Consider the following 23245-nt stretch of genomic DNA (forward strand, 5'->3'; position numbering starts at 1 on the left):
TGGTAAATGGACTGCATTTATATAGCGCTTTTCCATCTGTATCACACGCTTAAAGCACTTTACAAATAATGCATCACATTCACCCTGATGTGAGGGTGCTGCCATACAAGGTACTCACTACACACCGGGAGTAAAAGGGGATTAAAGACATTGTCCAAGGGCCCTTAGTGATTTTCCAGTCAGGCTGGGATTTGAACCGAGGATCTTCTGATCTCAAGCCCAGTGCCTTAACCACTCGAACATCACCTCCCCCAGATTGCCACGACCCATTTTCAATGCTCTTACTGAGGGAAGGAGGTTGTTTGCCAGAATCTTGCAATACATGACCCCATCCATGCTCCCTTCAATACGGGTCGTCCTATCCCCTTTGCAGAAGAGCACCCCCAGAGTATGATGTTTCCACCCCCATGCTTCACGGTTGGGACGGTTTTCTTGGGGTTGTTCTCATCCTCTAAACATGGCAAGTGGAGTTGATTTCAAAAAGCTCTATTGTGGTCTCATCTGACCACATGTCCTTCACCCAGGCCTCCTCTGGATCATCCAGATGGTCACTGGTGAACTTCAATGGGCGTGGGCATGTGCTGGCTTGAGCAGGGGGACCTTGCTGCCCTGCAGAATTTTAAACCATGACAGCATCGTGTGTTACTAATGTAATATTTGTGATTGTGGTCCCAGCTCTCTTCAGGTCATTGACCTGAAGTAGTTCTGAGCTTTCACAGAATCATCCTTACCCCACAAAGTGAAATCTTGCATGGAATCCCAAACTGAGGGACACTGACAGTCATCTTGTGTTTCTTCCACTTTCTAATAAATAATCATAACCGTTTTTGTCTTCTCACCAAGCAGCTTGCCTGTTGTCCTGTAGTCCATCCCAGCCTTATGCAGGTCTACAGTTTTTCCCTGGTGTCCTTAGACAGCTCTTTGGTCTTGGCTATGGTGGACAGGTTGGAGTGTGAATCATTGAGTGTGTGGACAGGTGTCTTTTATACAGGTAACAAGTTCAAACAGGTGCAATTAATGCAGTTTAAAAGTGCACAATAAGAGGGCTTCTTAAAGAAAAACTAACAGATCTGTGAGAGCCAGAATTCTTGCTGGTTGGTAGGTGATCAAAGACTTATATCATGCAATAAAATACAAATTTATTTAAAAATCATACAATGTGATTTTCTGGATTTATTTTATTTTTTTATATTCTGTCTCTCACAGTTGAAGTGTACCTACGATAAAAATTACAGACTTCGCCATTCTTTGTAGGTGGAAAACCTGCAAAATTGACAGTGGATCAGATACTTATTTCCCCCAATGTATGTATCTGTGGTGAACATTTCGTCAAAATCCGTGCAATAGTTTTGACGTAATCCTGCTAAAAGATAGACAAATAAATAAATGTCCTTGGCGGACGTAATAAAAACACCTAATCTGATTGTCGAAGGATATCTTGGTGGTCTTAGTCGTCCCATATTTATTCTTCTGGTCTGTAGATTGAACCAGTGGCTTTAAAGCTTCTGATGTGTAATTTAAAAAAGAAAGAAAAAAATCTTTAATGCAAATTTTCACTCACTCATCACTCTTCTTCAAGTGCTTATCCGTGATCGGTCAACAGCTCCTGCACGATCCAGCTACTGCAATTTTTAAAAAAATTTTAATTGCGCTATTTTTGGATTAATGTTGACTGCTCTGCACTAGACTGGTGGCCTGTCCAGGGTGCATTCCACCTCTCACCTAATGACCGCTGAGATACGCTCCAGCTCAGTGACCCTTTGTTGGAAAAAGCAGGTGTAGAAAATGAATGAATAATGAATTAATGTTGAATGCTAACATCTAGAGTAATTAGAAACGTTCTCATATTACAGCAAATCATACCATTACCATTGGTAGGATTTCCTTTGCCCTCTTTCTGGAACATTCCCATGACCTTCTGTCATCACAAAGAGCTATAGAGGGAAAGTCAGATTTGGGACTGCCCTCCCTGTTGGTTAGTGAATGGAGTAACGGGTGGTGGACGCATGCACTGTCTGTTTTACTAGTTCCATTTTTGGTGACTTGCCCACATTATTCCCACAGTGACTATGGTGTGTGTGAAAGGCTGCAGTCTATAAAACGGTGAACGGAAGCACTGCAGAGGTTAAATCAGACAGCGACAGCTTCATTACCTCCAGGCGGCGCCTCTCTCTGGCATCCCATACGTTTAATGATGCACGACTCATCTAGTGTAATTGGGGGTCCATCCTATTGACTGGGATGCGTCACACTGGGAGACTGTGGAAGGGGGGAAACCACTTGTTCCTTACAGAGTCCATGAAGAAACAGTGGCGCTACTATACCGCCTGTAAATTGAGCCTTTCTTCCTGTGAGAGGGTGAGATAGTGGAATGCAGCACATTAATGTGGACATGGGTGGGCTTCTCATTCCTGTCATAGCATCTCTGTTTTCCCTTTGACCCATCATGGCTCTCAAGTATTGTTTTTTGTTTGTTTTTGTTTTTTCCTCACTGTCTTCTTTTTTAGTTTGTGTGTGGACTAAATCAGGTACTTGTGACCAGCATTTTTTTTTTACCCCCGGTGAAACTCAGTGTTACAATAAATCACTCAGGCAGCTTTTTGGTTGGTTGGAACTTATTTTAGTGTCAAACTTTTCCAAAACTTTTAGCTTCGGCATTGCATCACTACAACTGGAAAGATGGATTTCCATGTGGATTCTTATGCTTTATTAAATCGATCTCTTACACATGTGGAAATATCATATATTTAATTCCTGAGCCGTTACAGAAGGCACGTCTATTCGTACATTCGTTCGTATGAAAATGGCCAGTTTATGCCGAAAACAGCCAATTTGGGTATTTGGACCCAATTTTCTCAAAAACTGTCCAATAGCTTTTCTTTTAATTTGACAAGGGCACAATTTTGGTCATTGACATTGTTCCCATCCCAAAATTATTTGCGTAGATTTCTTTGTTTGGAAATGGTGGCCATTTCTATGCCAAAATGGACATTTTGCCTTGGGATTTAATTGAGCCGGTAACCCACAGGGCCCTTGGCTCTCTAGTTTTGCTTGGTTGGTTCTTTCAGGTCATTTCAGAAAAAAGTTAATGCACAAATTTGATGCTGATAAGATTTAATGTCTCGTTTTTTCTGTCTTAGCTTGGCCCGTCCTGGAGGTGAACATGGAGGATCGAGTGGAGGTTTTCAGGGGAGAAACGGCTCAGATCAGCTGCATGTTTGTGCCCTCAGATGATATAGACGATGGGATCGTACAGTGGTCATATGTGAGTTTCATGGCACCATCTCTAAGACGTGTGCACAGAGGCATCATGTTTCTATACATCTGACATTTGAGATATCTCCCTTAGATGACAGCAACTGGCAAGAGGCATCTGATCTACAGCCAGAATGCTACCACGAAGTGGGTTGAACCAGGCACGACGCTCACAGAAAGAATCGGTGTAAACAGTCTTGGCGTTGGCAGAGGGTTGGTGCTAACCATTGCAAATGTGCGGCTGGAGGATGAGCTGGAATTCATCTGTCACATCAAGAATCTGTCAGATGGAGGTGTGGAGGGACGGACCCAACTGAAGGTGTTCGGTAAGATTAAGTGATAACACAGAGCCTACTGGGCAAACACTTTGTGAGTTCACCTCTAGGTTTTCCGATGAGCTGGTTTGAAGCTGAAATGGCTGGGCTTCAGATATTATCATCTTACCAGTGTGTAACTCCCAGCCAACCCATGAATGGGTAAAGAAGCAGAGTGTGGGTCAGACTGACGTGACCTGAATCAAGCCAAAACACACCCACCTGTCTCAAAGTTACCAAGTTAGTTAAGGCTGACAAGCTAAATATCCTGTGTTTGGGTGTTGAATGGAGACCTTTGCAAACTGGGTTGTGGTTCTTATAACGGGTGGCTTGGATACAGGCATTAAAGAGTATGACTGGCATATTGCCAGCGTTACCAAGCTGTCAATACCTGCTATCTACCTGCTAATACGCTAGCATAAACCGCAAATTAAGTAATATTAAAATTTCACTTAATGGGAAAACTGCATCACAGATTTTTTAGTGCTGTTAACCACACAGCATTAATTCATTTTAGATATTTGTAATAGAATGCTCCTCTGTGGACTCAACAAGCACGGTTGAGTGCACAGCAGCTACTGGCCAGTATTAGCGACTGGAGCTACCACTTTAGCTGTCACTCCAAGTGCTCCCATACAGTTGGTGTGAAAAGGAAACTCGTTATAGTGACCGAAACTGTTTTTTTGTACCAGGTTGTAAACATGTTTAATTTTGCTGGAAATTTGTTGATTTTAGCATGGGGCTCTGTAGGATTTGATTCCCCTTTTAGTCAGTCTGAAGTAGGGATGGGTATCGATAAGATTTTATGGATATCAATAACATTATCGATTCTGCTTATTGATCCGATTTCTTATCGATTCCCTTATCAATACCTCTTGTGAATTTTTTGTGTACTAAAAGTAGGCTTTACAGGTTTTTTACGTCTGCAGGTCAAAAAGCTTTTTCTTATCATGCACCTGCTCTGTGGAACGGTCTTCCTGCGACTGTGAGGCAGTGAGAATCCGTGGACATTTTTAAGTCAAGACTTAAAACCTATTTTTATTCTCTTTCTTATGAATAGTTTTTATTTTTTTAAAATCTATTTTATTCTTTTACTTCTGTTTTTAATTATGTATTTGATTTTTTTATTTTTTTTTTTTTTATTTAATTTTTAAAATGTTGAGCTGTTCTGTGTGAGGCGCCTTGAGATGGCTTTTGTTGTAATTTGGCGTTTTATAAGTCTTAAAGTAAATAAATGTGAAATTGGTTACTGGATTCTTAAACTCTGGACATAATAAACTATACATGGTGTATCCTTGAGCTCTGGACATAAATAGGAATAAACAAAATCTGTAGTTATTGTCAAAGCAAGCCAGTGGATCGAAGCATTCGTTGATTCACGTTTCAAAGTGGAGTCGCCCTGCAGAAACGGGTGATTAAAGAGCCGCTGCAGTGTCTGTAATCAACGTAGAGGAATGATCATTTTCCCGACAAACACCCTCAAAAACAATGGCCGCTCTGAAAGACCGATAAGGGAATCGTTAAGCACAAAGGCTGTTGATATCGGTGGATCGAATAATTTCTTAACGATACTCGAAAAGAACTGGTTTTTGATACCCAACCCTAGTCTGAGGTGGCCTTTCTAGGAACTGCAGGTTTAGGCATTTCGTATTGGTGGTGGCAGGGGTGGAGGTGGAACTGTGAAGTCATTCATCGGAAGTATCGGGTTTGGAATAAACACACAATAAAAGCATGGGTTTTGTAAAATAAGTCGTACTTCCTGTTGATTTCTGCACAGAAACACCAGAGCGTCCAGTCATTGAGGGTGTTCGTGAAGGGATCTGGGTCAACAGTGACATCCCATCCAAGGTAAGTGTGCTTTAAATTATTGAGATTGGAGTTTGGAATCTTCACAAAATTGAACTCATTTCTTCTGCGGCCCACTTTGACATGCAGATTGCGACATGTGAGGCTAAAAATGGCTACCCCAAACCCAACATCACTTGGTACCGAAACAGAACGCCGCTACACTCCATTCATGATGGTGATGTATATTACATCTTGTTACATCTCCTCACTGCATTTGAATCTGTTTGAATTTTGATTTACACTGTCTGTGACTGTTTTTGTTTCTCAGAAGTGGAGGTGGTGCCCACAGTCACCCGAGAATCCACTAATCTGTACTCAGTCAAGAGCGAGCTGAAAATGAGGGTAACGAAAGAGGACGCCGATGCACTGTTCTACTGTGATGTCTCCTACCTTGTTCCCGGAGAAACCAGGATGACAGAATCCGAACGTATTAACATCACTGTGTCCTGTGAGTCTTGCAGTTCTTTAGTTTTGTTGTCATTTCCTTCAATCCAGTGAGAAACTGTGATGGACGTTTTCCAGCAATTAAGAGTTTTTTAAATGTGTGGCATACTGATGTTTACACTGGAGATTGGGCCTCACGGAATAATTTTCGTATGCTTAGCTTAAACTCGATGGTCTGCTATGCTACTCCTTGAATAGAATATTGGTTATGTCCGAGGTCACACTGGCCCAGTTAATGCGTCTTAGTAAATATTTGCAAAATGCTGGAATATTTTGGCGAAATTAGCAATTTTAGCCAACCAGTAAATAATGGACGTTGTGCTGCAGTGCACCATGGGAGTTTGGGGTTTTAAATCTTGTTATTGTGATTCATGTTAGTTTAAAAGTGTTGTTATTGTTGTTGATTTATTGTGTTTTTGTAGTTCATTTGGTTTAGTCAGTTTAGTTAAGTATCATGTTGCTGGTACCATGACTGAAAGGGTATTGGGTTTGATGTCTTCTGCCACCGTCTCTGTTTCTGCATGTCGAAAATTAGAAGCACCTGCTTGCGACAGAATGTGGAAAACACAAAAAGCTCTCCGTGTGTGTGTAACTTTATTCATTTAGAAACTGAGGACAGCTGACATTTGTGTTTGATATGTTTATGTATTTTACATTAAGGATGAATGCCACCAAAACTGAACGTTGATAGGGTAATGTTTTTGGTGAAGCTACAAATATTAGCTAACAACACTGAACAATGGATGTTGCCAACTGCATTCTGTACTCACACACCATTCCAGCAGGGGGTGGTAAATCATCTTTATGTTAAAAGCATGAGTGCGTGATTTTATTTAGTAAATTCAATGTAAGTACGTAATATAATTGTACATATGTTAATAAAAATACATGGATGACATTTAAAAATCAAATTTCAAAGTAGAAGTAATAATAAAATAATAATTAATATTGATAATGATAATAATAATGTTAATAATAATAGTGTGTATATGATAGAAAGAAATTAAACAATTTATAAACACATTAAGACAGCAAATTAACATTAAAAATTACATAATTAACAGGAAATAAAAGGGTTGAGTTGTTCTAAAAAATTGTTGAGATCTAAGGTCAAAGATTCTAAAAACAGTTTGGACTCACACGCCATTCCAAGTCATTACAGAAAATTTGCATAATATTTTACTACCCTTGAAAATGTCAGCTTGTATTGAACCGTACAGTACGCATGAGACACTTTGGTGCACAGAACTGCACATCGAATACATGGTACCACTCTGCACAGTATGATAATATAGGCTCATGCTTATTTGTTTCCATAGGTCACTGACATTGCATCTAATTTCCACAAAAGGTGTGTCACTCTAGTTTCATGATCTGTGCAGGAGGTGTGGCCAGACCCTCAGGGTAGGAGGCATGGTCACACCCCACAGTGTGCGGTCTGGGTTTCTGAGGTGAAAAGAGGGAAACAGCAAGCCAGCCAGTTGAAAAGAGTGATCAGATGATTCTAGTCAGAAATTTTGGAAGCATGAATGAAATTGATTAATTTACCTATTTCTTTTGAAATTTGAGCCTAACAGTGAAAGTCTACAATCCTTCGTTTGTGTTGAATGGCTGTCCCCCGGATAAGATCAGTGCGCTTTCGAGTTTACACAGAAGACGCTACCAACTTATAAGTTGACATTTTATATAAATTAGTGTAAAATTTCACAGATGAGATGGCCGCCGAATAACGACACTGCATACAATGATTTCAAATTTGTATAGGGTGAGGTTTTATGAGATGCTGTCATTTGCACAAAAGTAAAACAAACTTAAAATGGGCAATATGTTTGTTGATAGGTCGTTGCGCGACCTATCAACAAACAAACAAAAAAGAAAACACTTAAAGCTAGGACATCTTTCTACTCATCACTAATTGAAGAAAATAAGAACAACCCCAGGTTTCTTTTCAGCACTGTAGCCAGGCTGACAAAGAGTCAGAGCTCTATTGAGCTGAGTATTCCATTAACTTTAACTAGTAATGACTTCATGACTTTCTTTGCTAACAAAATTTTAACTATTAGAGAAAAAATTACTCATAACCGTCCCAAAGACGTATCGTTATCTTTGGCTGCTTTCAGTGATGCCGGTATTTGGTTAGACTCTTTCTCTCCGATTGTTCTGTCTGAGTTATTTTCATTAGTTACTTCATCCAAACCATCAACATGTTTATTAGACCCCATTCCTACCAGGCTGCTCAAGGAAGCCCTACCATTATTTAATGCTTCGATCTTAAATATGATCAATCTATCTTTGTTAGTTGGCTATGTACCACAGGCTTTTAAGGTGGCAGTAATTAAACCATTACTTAAAAAGCCATCACTTGACCCAGCTATCTTAGCTAATTATAGGCCAATCTCCAACCTTCCTTTTCTCTCAAAAATTCTTGAAAGGGTAGTTGTAAAACAGCTAACTGATCATCTGCAGAGGAATGGTCTATTTGAAGAGTTTCAGTCAGGTTTTAGAATTCATCATAGTACAGAAACAGCATTAGTGAAGGTTACAAATGATCTTCTTATGGCCTCGGACAGTGGACTCGTCTCTGTGCTTGTTCTGTTAGACCTCAGTGCTGCTTTTGATACTGTTGACCATAAAATTTTATTACAGAGATTAGAGCATGCCATAGGTATTAAAGGCACTGCGCTGCGGTGGTTTGAATCATATTTGTCTAATAGATTACAATTTGTTCATGTAAATGGGGAATCTTCTTCACAGACTAAAGTTAATTATGGAGTTCCACAAGGTTCTGTGCTAGGACCAATTTTATTCACTTTATATATGCTTCCCTTAGGCAGTATTATTAGACGGTATTGCTTAAATTTTCATTGTTACGCAGATGATACCCAGCTTTATCTATCCATGAAGCCAGAGGACACACACCAATTAGCTAAACTGCAGGATTGTCTTACAGACATAAAGACATGGATGACCTCTAATTTCCTGCTTTTAAACTCAGATAAAACTGAAGTTATTGTACTTGGCCCCACAAATCTTAGAAACATGGTGTCTAACCAGATCCTTACTCTGGATGGCATTACCCTGACCTCTAGTATACTGTGAGAAATCTTGGAGTCATTTTTGATCAGGATATGTCATTCAAAGCGCATATTAAACAAATATGTAGGACTGCTTTTTGCATTTACGCAATATCTCTAAAATCAGAAAGGTCTTGTCTCAGAGTGATGCTGAAAAACTAATTCATGCATTTATTTCCTCTAGGCTGGACTATTGTAATTCATTATTATCAGGTTGTCCTAAAAGTTCCCTAAAAAGCCTTCAGTTAATTCAAAATGCTGCAGCTAGAGTACTGACGGGGACTAGAAGGAGAGAGCATATCTCACCCATATTGGCCTCTCTTCATTGGCTTCCTGTTAATTCTAGAATAGAATTTAAAATTCTTCTTCTTACTTATAAGGTTTTGAATAATCAGGTCCCATCTTATCTTAGGGACCTCGTAGTACCATATCACCCCAATAGAGCGCTTCGCTCTCAGACTGCAGGCTTACTTGTAGTTCCTAGGGTTTGTAAGAGTAGAATGGGAGGCAGAGCCTTCAGCTTTCAGGCTCCTCTCCTGTGGAACCAGCTCCCAATTCAGATCAGGGAGACAGACACCCTCTCTACTTTTAAGATTAGGCTTAAAACTTTCCTTTTTACTAAAGCTTATAGTTAGGGCTGGATCAGGTGACCCTGAACCATCCCTTAGTTATGCTGCTATAGACGTAGACTGCTGGGGGGTTCCCATGATGCACTGTTTCTTTCTCTTTTTGCTCTGTATGCACCACTCTGCATTTAATCATTAGTGATCGATCTCTGCTTCCCTCCACAGCATGTCTTTTTCTTGGTTCTCTCCCTCAGCCCCAACCAGTCCCAGCAGAAGACTGCCCCTCCCTGAGCCTGGTTCTGCTGGAGGTTTCATCCTGTTAAAAGGGAGCTTTTCCTTCCCACTGTAGCCAAGTGCTTGCTCACAGGGGGTCGTTTTGACCGTTGGGGTTTTACATAATTATTGTATGGCCTTGCCTTACAATATAAAGTGCCTTGGGGCAACTGTTTGTTGTGATTTGGCGCTATATAAAAAAATTGATTGATTGATTGATTGATGCACTGCACAGTAAATTCATCCCTACATGAATGACAGGAGATGAAATCCAAGTCATGAAGAAATAAAGATTTCATTTACACTTTGCCTCACAGCAGCTCTGTCCTGCTCAGGTTAAAGATACTGTACCGAACTGTTACATCTAAACACAAATATGTACCGAACTGTGACTTCACTCTACCGTGACACTCATAATATAATATAATATATATATATAGTACATATACATATATATATATATATATATATATATATATATATATATATATATATATATATATATATACATATATATATATATATATATATATATATAATGAGTGTCACGGTAGAGTGAAGTCACAGTTCGGTACATATTCTTTTCTTCTTTTTTGTTTGTTTGTTGATAGGTCGCGCAACGACCTATCAACAAACATATTGCCCATTTTAAGTTTGTTTTACTTTTGTGCAAATGACAGCATCTCACAAAACCTCACCCTATACAAATTTGAAATCATTGTATGCAGTGTCGTTATTCGGCGGCCATCTCATCTGTGAAATTTTACACTAATTTAGAGAGAGAGAGAGAGAGAGAGAGAGAGAGAGAGAGGGCATCAAAATCTCTCTCACTGGCTTTTCTGTGAAGGTGCTGCCAAACCGGAATGCTTGCAGACCTGAGGTGGTGGATCAGCTCCTCAGGTGATTCATCTCACTTCATCCTCTCACCTTCATTTCTTCTTTGTGTTTCAGACCCCTCTACTGCCGTCACTGCATGGGTGGAGTCACCAAAGGGCAAAATCAAGGAAGGAGACACAGTTGAGATTTATTGCCTCGGTGACGGGAATCCTCAACCACCCGTTACAATCAAACACAATGATGTAAGAAATTCCTCTTGCTTTTTTGCAGGAAAGCCTGCTGGTACAAGTAGAACATTAACAATATGAGCATTTGTTTGTTTCTTGGTTTAGGATGAAACGTCTCTGTCATCTAATGTGTTTGTCCTGAAAGAAGTGACCCGTCTCCAAAGCGGAGATTACTACTGCGCTATCCTGGACGTGGATACTCTTGAGGAAATCACAGGAAACGTCACTGTGTTCGTCAACTGTAAGGAACCCGTGCGGCTACGATGGACAATGAAATATTGCTTTTTTACATCCCTGTCTATCCTTGCTGTGTGTGTGTCCAGATCTGGATCATGCTGTAGTGACTCCTGAAAAAAAAACAATATCCCAAGGAGATAAGATGACCTCCACTTGCAATGCTCTCTCCTCACTGACGACAGAGACCACCTGGTTTCAGGTTAGCTGCACAAACAGCAGGTGAAAAGATTGCGTCATATTATACATTGAATTAACCTTTTAATCCAGACGTCTGATTGGCGCCTCAAGTGGTGAATCGCTGTACTGAGTCTGACATTGAATCTGAATTTTTTGTTACCATTTCACAAAATGAACTTTTTGTTGACTTGTAGTGAAACAGTCAGTTCACGTGGTTGGAGGCTTATTTGAAATTAACGGGAGAAGGTCGATAAGAGTCACTGAGTCCGGTGCTGGAAAACGAAGACAACGTGGAATTGCCAAATCTTGTATTTCCTTGAATGGCCACTTGAGGGTTGCTATAAAAGCAAGTCAATCCCCATAGTAGATGCTCATGTTAAAATCTCCAACTTTACAGCTGAAATAAATATGTTTACAGTCTGATGCAACAAAAGCTTTGGGTCTCTATTGCTACAAGGGTCAGAAGAAAGTTCTGCTTTCAACGAGATGACTTCAGTATTAAGCAAAATATGTGAATTTGGGACAAGAATAATCATTTACTTATTGACTGTCGCTACACCAAACTGTTTTTTGCCTGTTTGGTGGTGGGGTTGGGGTGGGGGGTGTTGTGTTGGTTCCCATTGCTCATAAAAATCCAAGAAGAAAAATAAAATTTCTCTCCTGGCAGGAGTTCTTGTTTGAGGTGCCTATATTACTGTTGGGGAAACTCTGATTTAACTTGTATGTTGCACTCATTAACAAGTATAGATACCTTGGTGACATTAGTTGCATTGATACTGGCACTATTATTAATACCTCAATGTAAACCACCACCCAGTCCACTAAAATGTGTGTTCATCAAACACCCAAACCGAAGTTACCTGTTAGCCTTAGCTTAACTTGTAACTTCAAGAAGGCGTGTGTTTGGACCTCATTTGTCCCACCCAGTTCACACTGGTTTTGCCCAATGGTCCACCTCTTTACCCAGGAGTTAGACGGAGTTAGGCACTGCTACGTATTGGTAGCCCAAGAACTGTATCTTCTGATTCATTGAGAACTGATTCACTGAAGCTTGTAGAGGTGTGGCCTGCATGGCTTTTTAGTGCAGACAAAATCATTTCTCTGGTATCTAAAACTACTTTCCTTTCTCCTTTGCGACACGAGTTAAACCATTTGCACGGTTAATTCCTGTTTCTAATCTGTGTGTTCTTTCAGCCTGTATAAATATATTTTGTACTGTTGTGTTTGTGTAGCATGGAAAGGAGATTTCAAAGGGCCACACTTTGACTTTGAATAATGCTACATATGACACAGCGGGGGAGTACGAGTGCGTGGTGACTGTTCCCGAGATTGAAGAAATGAAAACAACTCAGACACTTGTTGTTATTGTTGAAGGTGAGGTGATTGCATCTCTTTAACACATCCACACATCATTACCTTACCAGCCTGTCCTCCATACGTATGAAGCCTTGGATATCTGATATCTGGGAATGATATCTCCGATATCATTCCCATTGTCTCCACTCACATCCACAAAAGTCTCCAACTACAGCCTTCTTAACACCCCCCCCATTTTAAGCATTTTTCTTTATTTGTGTCTCACATGCCTAGAAAGCCCTCACCATCTCATTTAGGTCCTTCACACTTTATTTTCAGTAAATGCTTCTGGGCAGCATTAGCATGTGCACCATATGAAGGAAAATAATTCTGGTTTGACATCTTAAAGGAGAAATCATTGGACTTTTATTTTAACATGAAAGGGACTAGTATGACAGAGATTTGGGCGGGGAATCATTTTGTAATCTCACAGATCTGTAATTAATGTTTATTTTAAAATAGCACCAGGGTCTCTTATTTCATTGAAATTATTTCTAGGTTTATTGCTTTGCAGCAGATTATTTTCCATTATAATATTTTTGGGACTTTGTGGACAAAGTGCCGCGTTTACGTTGTTTGGTTATTTGTCACGCGCCGCAGGTCCACCAGAGATCATACAACCATCTGTCATGGAGATGGAGGTGAGTCTTCAAGAAGAGGTGATGCTGAGCTGTGTTGTCAGAGGATTTCCTATCCCCACAATCACCTGGACATCCTCCGATGGACAGGTGCAGCAGAGGAATGCCTCCTTCTTTGTTCATCCATCAACTGTTTAGATGTTAAAAAACTGATGCAGAACTCAAAACATGTAACCTTGACCTTTATATTTCACTCGTCTGTAATTTTATGGCAATAATTCTGCCTCTGGTTGAGTTATACACCAAAAACCACAGCATCGACGACATACACATAGACAGCTTTGTCCTTCCACGTCATTGGTTCGATTTCCACCAAAGCTGGTGATTGAAGCTCAAGTCTAACATTATCCTGATAGTGTTTGTTTTTGGCAAAGGTTAAGGTTATTGGGGTCTAAGGTCAAAATGTACTGTCCCCCAACCCTTCCCCCTTCACTGCAATGGCCACTAAATTAGGCATGCAATTGCATGTAGGAGGTTCTGGAATCGCCGAGGAGAGGTTATGGTCCAGATCATTTTGGTCAAAAGTCAAAATTTACGTTTCTTCACTCTGATTTGCACCATTTTTGGCGTGCACATGAAGGGGATTCCTGGAATTGGAGAAGCAAGGTCAAATTTGCCAAATCAATTGGGTTCAAAGTCAGACTATGTTTTCTACTCCAGTATGCACCAAATGTGACACACATATGAAGGTGGTTTCTGGAATTGGACAAATGAAGTCTTAATTTACCAAATTAAGTTTGTTGGCCTCTTCGCTTCAATTCCTGTCACTAAAGGGTGACCCCCGAAACTAGAAGAATGGAAAAAGTCATAGAATATGGTTTTACAACCCTGATTCGGATCAAATGTAGCACACAGTTCTGGAATTGCTCTGTCAAGGTCAGCCAGAGGTCAGTCATTTATGTGAAGAGTCCAATAAAAAGAGCTACTGTTCATTGGGGCCAATGACCAGTAGCTCTTTTTTAGTGGGGGTGGGGGGTGTCAGAACTGTGCTCTGCTTCTAATCGAGCTTCAGCCACCAAATTAACTAGTTCCAGCCACTTTTAGTGCACTTCCTGTTCGGTGGTTTGCTACATTTGCAGGTACATGCATGCTCATATACAGGTGTATGGTTTGGGCTCCCATGATGATTTCCATGATTTTTCTTTATAAATCATTGGTTGTTTGGATCAGCAATTTCAGTTAAATATATCATATAGCAGACAAACACAGTGATATTTGAGAAGTGAAATGAAGTTTATAGGATCTACAGAAAGTGTGCAATATTTTTTAAAACAAAATTAGGCAGGTGCATAAATTTGGGCACCCCAACAAAAAAATACATCAATATTTAGTAGATCCTCCTTTTGCAGAAATAACAGCCTTGAAACGCTTCCTATAGCTCCCAATGAGAGTCTAGATTCTGGTTGAAGGTGTTTTGGACCGTTCTTTACAAAACATCTCATGTTTGTTGGTTTCCAAGCATGGACAGCCCACTTAAAATCACACCACAGGTTTTCAATAATATTCAGGTCTGGGGACTGAGATGGCCATTCCAGAACATTGTACTTGTTCCTCTGCATGAATGCTTTAGTAAATTTTGAGCAGTATTTAGGGTCATTGTCTTGTTGAAATATCCAGCCCTGCGCAACTTCAACTTTGTCACTGACAGTGATGCCGGTAACGCGTTACTTAGTAACACTTTACTCTAATCTGACCACTTTTTTTTAGTAACGAGTAATCTAATGCGTTAATCTTTCCAAATCAGTAATCAGATTAAAGTTACTTCTTCATGTCACTGTGCGTTACTATTATTTTTCATTGTGGGTCGATAGCAGCATTAAACTTGGTCCGTGGGCAGGGGGTCGGGGTTCGACTGAACTGCCCACTTTCAGTGAGCTGTGAGCTTTTCATCCGCGGTTTTTTGCAGCTGCTCGACTCGTCCTCACCTCTTAAAGCACGGTGATCAGCACACCTGCACTGAGCTTTACAAAGACATTTTTATACTTTTTTTCCTCCTTTATTTAGAGCTGAGCTGAGCCGCTCCGTATCTGCACGTTAAAACAGCTGATCCTCCGCGACGCGTCAACAACTAACACTATTTTCCACTCAAATGCACCTAAACTCTCTTTCTGAGGACCACATGATGTGAAAACACAATAAAACTTTCTTACCTGTAAATCTGGTCACGTTTTCTGCATAAATAAATGTTGTCCATTCTTTGTGCTCAAACGCCAAAGTAGGGGCGAATCCAGATGGAATGGGGGCGTGGGGGAGGGATGTGCCCCCCTCACAACACCCCTAGATTAAAGGTCCAGTTTTGAAGCCTTTTTTTACTACAACTACTAATACTACTTAAAATAATATTAATTTCGACAAGTAAAATATTTAGAGAGAATTTAAATGTTAGAAAAATGCTAGAATGAATTTAATAGTTACATTTATAAACAATGTAGGTTCGAAATTGCAAGTTTTACTGTTACAGTGCTGTCAACAGTTAAATACGAGGTCAAGAAAGAGGTCTTTATTTTACTTTTTATAAAAGAAGTATTTATTTTCATTGAAGTCAAGAAAGGGTGACTATAAAGTAAGTTTTGGCAAAACAGGTATCATTGTCATGTTGAGGTGGCAGAGGGTTGTTGTCGGCAGCTGGAAAGTAACTAAAAAAGTAACTAGTAATCTAACTTAGTTACTTTTACAATTGAGTAATCAGTAAAGTAACTAAGTTACTTTTTCAAGGAGTAATCAGTAATCAGTAATTGGATTACTTTTTCAAAGTAACTGTGGCAACACTGGTCACTGATTCATGAACATTGTTCTCAAGAATCTGCTGATATTGACTGGAATCCATGTGACCCTCAACTTTAACAAGATTCCCAGGACCTGCACTGGCCATACAGCCACACAGCATGATGGAACCACCTCCAAATTTTACTGTAGGTAGCAAGTGTTTTTCTTGGAATGCTGTGTTCTTTCCAAATAAGTCAATTTTAGTTTCATCAGTCCACAGCACCTTATTCCAAAATGAAGCTGGCTTCTCCAAATGTGCTTTAGCATACCTCATACATGCCTCTGCTTGTGGCGTGTATGCAGAAAAAGGCTTCCTCTGCATTACATCATCATACATCATCTCTTTGTGCAAAGTGTGCTGTATAGTTGAATGATGCTGTAGGTCTTTGGAGCAGGTCTGTGGGTTGACTATGACTGTTCTCACCATCCTTCGCTTCATCTTATCTGAGATTTTTCTTGGCCTGCCACTTTGGGCCTTAACTAGTACTGTGCCCGTGGTCTTCCATTTCCTCATTATGTTCCTCACAATGGAAACTGACAGCTGAAATCTCTGAGATTGTTGTGTGTTGGGGGGTGTGGCTGGACATTTTGGTGTTCTTTTCTTTTCTTTGCTCTCCAGGTGGCATGAAAACTGATTTGTCTGTGGAGAAGGTGCCGGCTGAAGAGTCCTTCACCCTCATCAACATCATGTGCAGCACCTGTGAATGGTGCTCACGTGCAGCCTTAAAGACTTTCAGCTGAAGCAGATAATTGGATGGCGTTCTGCATTTAAGAACTGCCGGGAACTCGACCTTGTGATGTTCGTTTGTGAGACGCTGAGGACCGCGCCTGGGTTTGACACATTGAACCCGTGAAGGAGGAAGGGTGAGGGACACATGCTGTCAGCACACATCAGAGGTGATTAAGTGTTTGACTAATTGTTGATAGTAACTTGGTATTTTGTTACACAGTATATTTGAATTGTGATGAGAATGGTGCAGCTTGCTTCTCACTGCTGTGACGTGCGGACAAGTGATCCTCCACCTGTTGTGAGAAGCTGCTCATTTGCATAAAGCTCAAAATACAGACCTGAATGTGTTGCTGATAGTGTGTGTCTTTTGAAGGATATTAGTTGTAACTGCTGACTTACCTCACCTCTTCTATCCTTCGCAGGGAGTCGGTTTGTCGTGTCCACCTGGGGGGTGGTTGGCAGTAATAGTGGGTCCAGGAGCGCCGGGCTTCGATCCTTTTGGGCGCTGGAGAGCGTGCCAGCCTTCACTCCACCAGAAGGACGCTATTTCAGTTTTTACACTTTATTATGCACCAGCGGGTGAATTAAATAAATTGTTTTTGTTATTGGAACCGCTTTCTGGTTATTTTTAGCGCTGGGTTCCGTCTGACGCAGGTCCGCTCCTCAACCCGCATCGACACATAACAGAGATAGCTTTTTGTATCCTTCCCCTAAACCATGATGTTGAACAGTCTTTGTTTTCAGGTCATTTGAGAGTTGTTTAGAGGCGCCCATGTTGCCACTCATGAGAAGAGATGCAAAGAGGAGAACATTTGCAAATGGCCACCGTAAATACTCTTTCTCATGATTGGATTCACCTGTGTAAGGAGGTCAAGGGTCAATGAGCTTACCAAACCAATTTTGTGTTCCAATAATGAGTGCTAATGTATTCAAATCAATAAAATGACAAGACTGCCCAAATTTATGCACCTGCCTAATTTTATTTAAATAATTATTGCACACGGGCAGCACGGTGGCTTAGTGCAGTGATTCTCAACCGGGGTGCCGCGGCACACTAGGGTGCCGTGATCGATCGTCAGGGGTGCCGTGGACAATTATCACATATCACCATTATCGGGTGTATGTGCTGTAATAGTGTGGCAGATGATGTAATGCTCTTTTATTCCAGTAGATGGTAGCAAAGCGCTGTACTATAGTATAATAGACATGCTTGCGCACATAGCGTTGTGTGTCTCCATGGTTACGGGTTGCTGACTACAGCGTGAATCTCAGCTGCTCACGGAGCATAGCTCCTCTGGGGAAGGAGAAACCGCGTTGGCTGTGGAGGTGTGCGGGGAAGGCAGCCTGACCTCCGTTGATGTCACCGTGGTCAGACTTGGGCCTTTTCGCTCACAACTGGGTTCGCTGAAGGCAGCCTCTGCGCTCCGTGAATATTAGAGTGGCAGATTATTGTGAATAAAAGTGTCGACACGTCTAAAAAAACTCTTGAGATTAGGGCTGTCACAATTATTACAATATTCGTCAATCGTGATTATTTTTCATATTCGCGATTACCGTGAATTATTTATTTTATCCACAAAGCGTAAAACGACTCAGAATCTGACGTCATTGTGCTGCAGCCTCGCTCTCGTCTTAAGGTGGGACAATAACATGGAGGCTGAAGAGCGATCCGTCCTGCCGTTTGAATAAGACGGCCGATTAAAACAGTGGCCGTCTTCTTCAAAAGCCGTCTAAAATGCGGAGCTGTCAGTGTGTGTGTGTGTGTGTGTGTGTGTGTGTGCGCGCGCGCGCGCGCGGAGTCACCAGGCTGCAGGCTGGGAGGGAGGGGGTGCGTGAGGGAGATTCCTGAATGGAAGCATGACACGTTAGAGTCTGAGAACCATCAGTGCACAGCGAGCGCGGAGCAGAGGATTTTAACCCGAGTGAACAAGTAAAAAAAAAAAAACCCAAAACGTGAAGTTTTTACTTCTCTCTGAACTTTCTCTAAAGGTGTGATTCTGCCGTTACCGACCTGTTCACACCATGTGCGCATCGTATGCTGAATTTATGAGATCATGAGATGAAATAAACGGTCAAATAGCTTTAAAAACATATTTAAAAATGAGAATATATGAATGAACTGAGCCACAAAAAAAAAACAAAAAAAACCCTGACATGGAGAAGCTGTGGTGATGTTCAGACGCACAGATCACAAAAAGCAGGTGAGAACTCTGAACTTTAACAGCTGTTAAATACCTTTGGAAAGTAACAGCCTGTTACTTTCCAAAGGTATTTATTTGTTCAATATGGGCTTAATGCAGTGTTTAAGCACAAAACATGACTGATGAGGAGAAATAATTTCAGAAATGCAACAGAAACAACCACAATTCAGAAAAAGTTGGGACTGTATGTAAAATGAAGATAAAAATAAAAATGTTGCACCATTCCCAGTTTCTCCACTCACAGAAACCAGACGTTCTTCCAGAGTTGTGTAATTATACTACAATAGTAGAATATAAAGAAGGGTAAAAAAAATAGACAATATATTCGTCAATCGCAATCATTTGTCTGACAATTAATCGTCTCCAGAAATTCCTAATCGTGACAGCCCTACTTGAGATCAGAGCGCAAAATGCTTGAGGATTTTCGAAATGCGGTGTTTTCTGTATCGATTTTCTATTGCGATAATTGGGTTTTACGCAAAGCCAGAGGTAATAGAATTATAATATTACGAGGGCTGTCCATAAAGTATAGGTCCTTTTTATTTTTTTTCAAAAACTATATGGATTTCATTCATATGTTTTTACCTCAGACATGCATGAACCCTCGTGCGCATGCGTGAGTTTTTCCACGCCTGTCGGTGACGTCATTCGCCTGTGAGCACTCCTTGTGGGAGGAGTCGTCCAGCCCCTCGTCGGAATTCCTTTGTCTGAGAAGTTGCTGAGAGACTGGCGCTTTGTTTGATCAAAATTTTTTCTAAACCTGTGAGACACATCGAAGTGGACATGGTTCGAAAAATTAAGCTGGTTTTCAGTGAAAATTTTAACGGCTGATGAGAGATTTTGAGGTGACACTGTCGCTTTAAGGACTTCCCACGGTGCGAGACATCGCGCTGCGCTCTCAGGCGGCGTCATCAGCCTGTTTCAAGCTGAAAACCTCCACATTTCAGGCTCTATTGATCCAGGACGTCGTGAGAGAACAGAGAAGTTTCAGAAGAAGTCGGTTTCAGCATTTTATCTGGATATTCCACTGTTAAAGGAGATTTTTTTAATGAAAGACGTGCGGACGGGTCCGCGCATCGGGACGCAGCCGGCGCGGAGCGGCGGCACAGGAAAAACACCTCCGTGTTGATAACCATTTGTAAAATCCAGGCGGCTTTTGATGGCTTTCAGTGGAGTGAGTATATGAGAAATTGTTTAACAGCTGGACATGTTCCAACTTGTCCTTAAGGCTTCCAACAGAGGTGTTTTTCCTGTGGCGGAGCGTCGCGGCGGCTGCGAGCCGACGCTGCAATCCGTCCGCACGTCTTTCATTAAAAAAAATCTCCTTTAACAGTGGAATATCCGGATAAAATGCTGAAACCGACTTCTTCTGAAACTTCTCTGTTCTCTCACGACGTCCTGGATCAATAGAGCCTGAAATATGGAGGTTTTCAGCTTGAAACAGGCTGATGACGCCGCCTGAGAGCGCTGTGCGACGTCTCGCACTGTGGGAAGTCCTTAAGCGACAGTGTCACCTCAAAATCTCTCATCAGCCGTTAAAATTTCACTGAAAACCAGCTTAATTTTTCGAACCATGTCCACTTCGATGTGTCTCACAGGTTTAGAAAAAATTTTGATCAAACAAAGCGCCAGTCTCTCAGCAACTTCTCAGACAAAGGAATTCCGACGAGGGGCTGGACGACTCCTCCCACAAGGAGTGCTCACAGGTGAATGACGTCACCGACAGGCGTGGAAAAACTCACGCATGCGCACGAGGGTTCAAGCATGTCTGACGTAAAAACATATGAATGAAATCCATATAGTTTTTGAAAAAAATAAAAAGGACCTATACTTTATGGACAGACCTCGTATTTTGGTTGGTGGTGTGCTGCAGGATTTTGTAAATATAAAAAGGGTGCCGCGGCTCAAAAAAGGTTGAAAATCACTGGCTTAGTGGTTAGCACTGTTGCCTCACAGCGAGAAGGTCGTGGGTTCAATTCCCGTGGTCTTTCTGTGTGGAGTTTGCATGTTCTCCCCGTGTTTGCGTGGGTTTCCTCCGGGTGCTCCGGTTTCCTCCCACATCCAAAGACATGCGGGTTAGGTGGATTGGAATCTTTAAATTGTCCGTAGGTGTGTGTGTGGGTGTGTCTGTGTTTGTTTGTCTGTTTGTGGCCCTGCGACTGACTGGCGTCCTGTCCTGGGTGTGCCCCGCCTCATGCTCCATGGCTGCTGGGATAGGCTCCAGCCCCCCGCGACCCTTAATTGGACTAAGTGGTAGAAGATGAATGAATGAATTATTGCACACTTTCTGTAAATACTAGAAACTTCATTTCACTTGTCAAATATCAGTGTTCATCTGCTATATGATATATTTAACTGAAATTTCTGATCCAGACAACCAATGATTTATAAAAGAAAATCATGAAAATTATCAGGGGTGCCCAAACTTTTGTATACAACTGTACAATCTGCTTTCACTTAGTTCTTTAATGTTGTGAAAAAACCCCTTCTCTCCCCTCTCTGATTGCCTTCAGGCTGTCCAGCTTCAGAAATCTGAGAGAGATGGTGACTTCATCAAAGAAGTGGGCAGCATCAAGCTCACCTCGGACGTCAACGTGTCCTGCAGCGCTCAGAACGACTTGGGCTCCACCAGCACAACTTACAGCATCACCACCAGTGAGTTGTGTCTCTTGTCCTCGATGTGTCACTTGATCCGAAGCCGTCGAGCTCTGATTTGTGCAGTGAAGTTTTGCCTGTCATTGTCCAAGTGTGTGTCACCGAAGTTATGTTGAATGCACCTGCCCCCCAACACCCCCCCTACACACACACCCCCCCTACACACACACCCCACACGTTTGTTAACAGGGAACATACGCCCTTTGCCTCTGCCTGTTTTTAGTTACAGACAGCACCGTAGCAGGTCCTACCACCTCCATCACCACCTCCATCACCACACCCACAGGTAAGACTACAACCCTGAATCAAACTTCAGAACCATATCAGCAAAAAGAAAAAAACAACCTGTGTGATGTGAATTCATCACATCATTACATCATTTCCTGGCTTCCTTTTTTTTTCCCATCTGGATATGTCAGTTTTCTTGCAGAAGACACCTGCAGTCTGCAGCAAAAAACACGCCATTAAAAGCCCACTAAGGCGGGTTTAAACGTCTGCAGCTTCAAACGGTTTTCATCGGGTAGTGGAACTGTTGAAACTGTTTTACTATCTACTAAGGAGATTTCAACCTCGATTTGTTTCTCTTTTTGCAGAATACTGCTTAATGTTATGAACTACTTTTTACCAAATAAAGTATTTGTAACTAGTGGCATCCCGCAGCTGAATCCACTCTCGCTGAAATTCCCCAAAATAAAAATCCTTATATTTTTAGTAAAATTCTTAAATACACCAAAGCCTACAAAACCACCAAAATAACAAAAGCTAAGTATTTAGTAAGTTCTTTTAGCCATAGTATTTATGACGAGTTCATAAATAAAATATTCTTTATTATATAATAAAATAAATAAATAATAATAAATACAATATAATTTATATATTGCATCACAGCCAGTAAATTTGGCTGTAATATGTTTAATCATTAGTCTGTCCTTAAAACAGTTATTGTGAAAATACTGAGAAATATGTTCCAAGGTCCTTCTGACTTACATATACAGTGTTTAACCGAGTTGCAGGTAATTATTGGTAAATGTTGTTATTGTGTTGCAGCAGTTTCCTTATTTTAGCTTAAAGTTACAGTCATGATATAATACGTCATGTAATTGGCTTAGCGCTAGCATAGCGAGACATCAAGGACCTGACGTTGCACCAAACGCGAGTTTGAGCCGAGTGCCTCCATTGTGAGCAACAGGATTTTAATGTGCTTTTATGAAAAATACATACTTGTAGTTACTGAGGATCTGATCAAGGTTAATATTAGGATGAAATCTTGCTAGTGTGACATAACACAATGCTAACAGGCTAGCCTTAACTTGAAAACTCTAGAGTGCCACAAAACATGATGCTAAATGGCTAACCTTAGCATGAAAACTCACTAGCTTCACAACACAATGCTAATGGTCTAATGTTAGCATGAAAACTCACTAGTGTCACACAAGGCTTTGAATCGGTTTGTGGAACAAAAATGAAAACCAGAAACTTTTGATATTTTGCTAGGAACAAAAACAAAACCAGAAACTTTATATATCTTTTAATGTTCCTGAACAGAACAGTTTATTTAAAATAATGGTACAGTTATTTCTTTTTTCTTGAAAAGGTTTCCATTTACAATGACACGGTGAGGACGTCAGACTCCATTAATGTTCCACA

At 41.0% G+C, this 23245-nt stretch overlaps 1 protein-coding gene across 5 annotated transcripts in view; it reads left to right on the top strand.

Moving 5' to 3' along the window:
* Positions 1-23245, top strand: part of mcamb (melanoma cell adhesion molecule b) — a 114330-nt gene that overhangs the window by 77560 nt on the left and 13525 nt on the right. For 3 of the 5 annotated variants that reach the window (XM_034169294.1, XM_034169292.1, XM_034169295.1), the window contains exons 2-13: positions 3141-3265; positions 3350-3581; positions 5347-5417; positions 5505-5592; positions 5686-5865; positions 10726-10853; positions 10944-11079; positions 11162-11274; positions 12485-12626; positions 13209-13336; positions 21457-21598; positions 21822-21884. In XM_034169294.1, coding sequence (XP_034025185.1) covers positions 3141-3265; positions 3350-3581; positions 5347-5417; positions 5505-5592; positions 5686-5865; positions 10726-10853; positions 10944-11079; positions 11162-11274; positions 12485-12626; positions 13209-13336; positions 21457-21598; positions 21822-21884 — 1548 coding nt within the window. The remainder of the gene's footprint in view (positions 1-3140; positions 3266-3349; positions 3582-5346; positions 5418-5504; positions 5593-5685; positions 5866-10725; positions 10854-10943; positions 11080-11161; positions 11275-12484; positions 12627-13208; positions 13337-21456; positions 21599-21821; positions 21885-23245) is intronic. The other 2 variants (XM_034169293.1, XM_034169297.1) reach the window with 2 other exon arrangements.

This window comes from Thalassophryne amazonica, chromosome 4 (genome assembly GCF_902500255.1).
Source record: "Thalassophryne amazonica chromosome 4, fThaAma1.1, whole genome shotgun sequence".
Lineage (NCBI taxonomy): Eukaryota > Metazoa > Chordata > Actinopteri > Batrachoidiformes > Batrachoididae > Thalassophryne > Thalassophryne amazonica.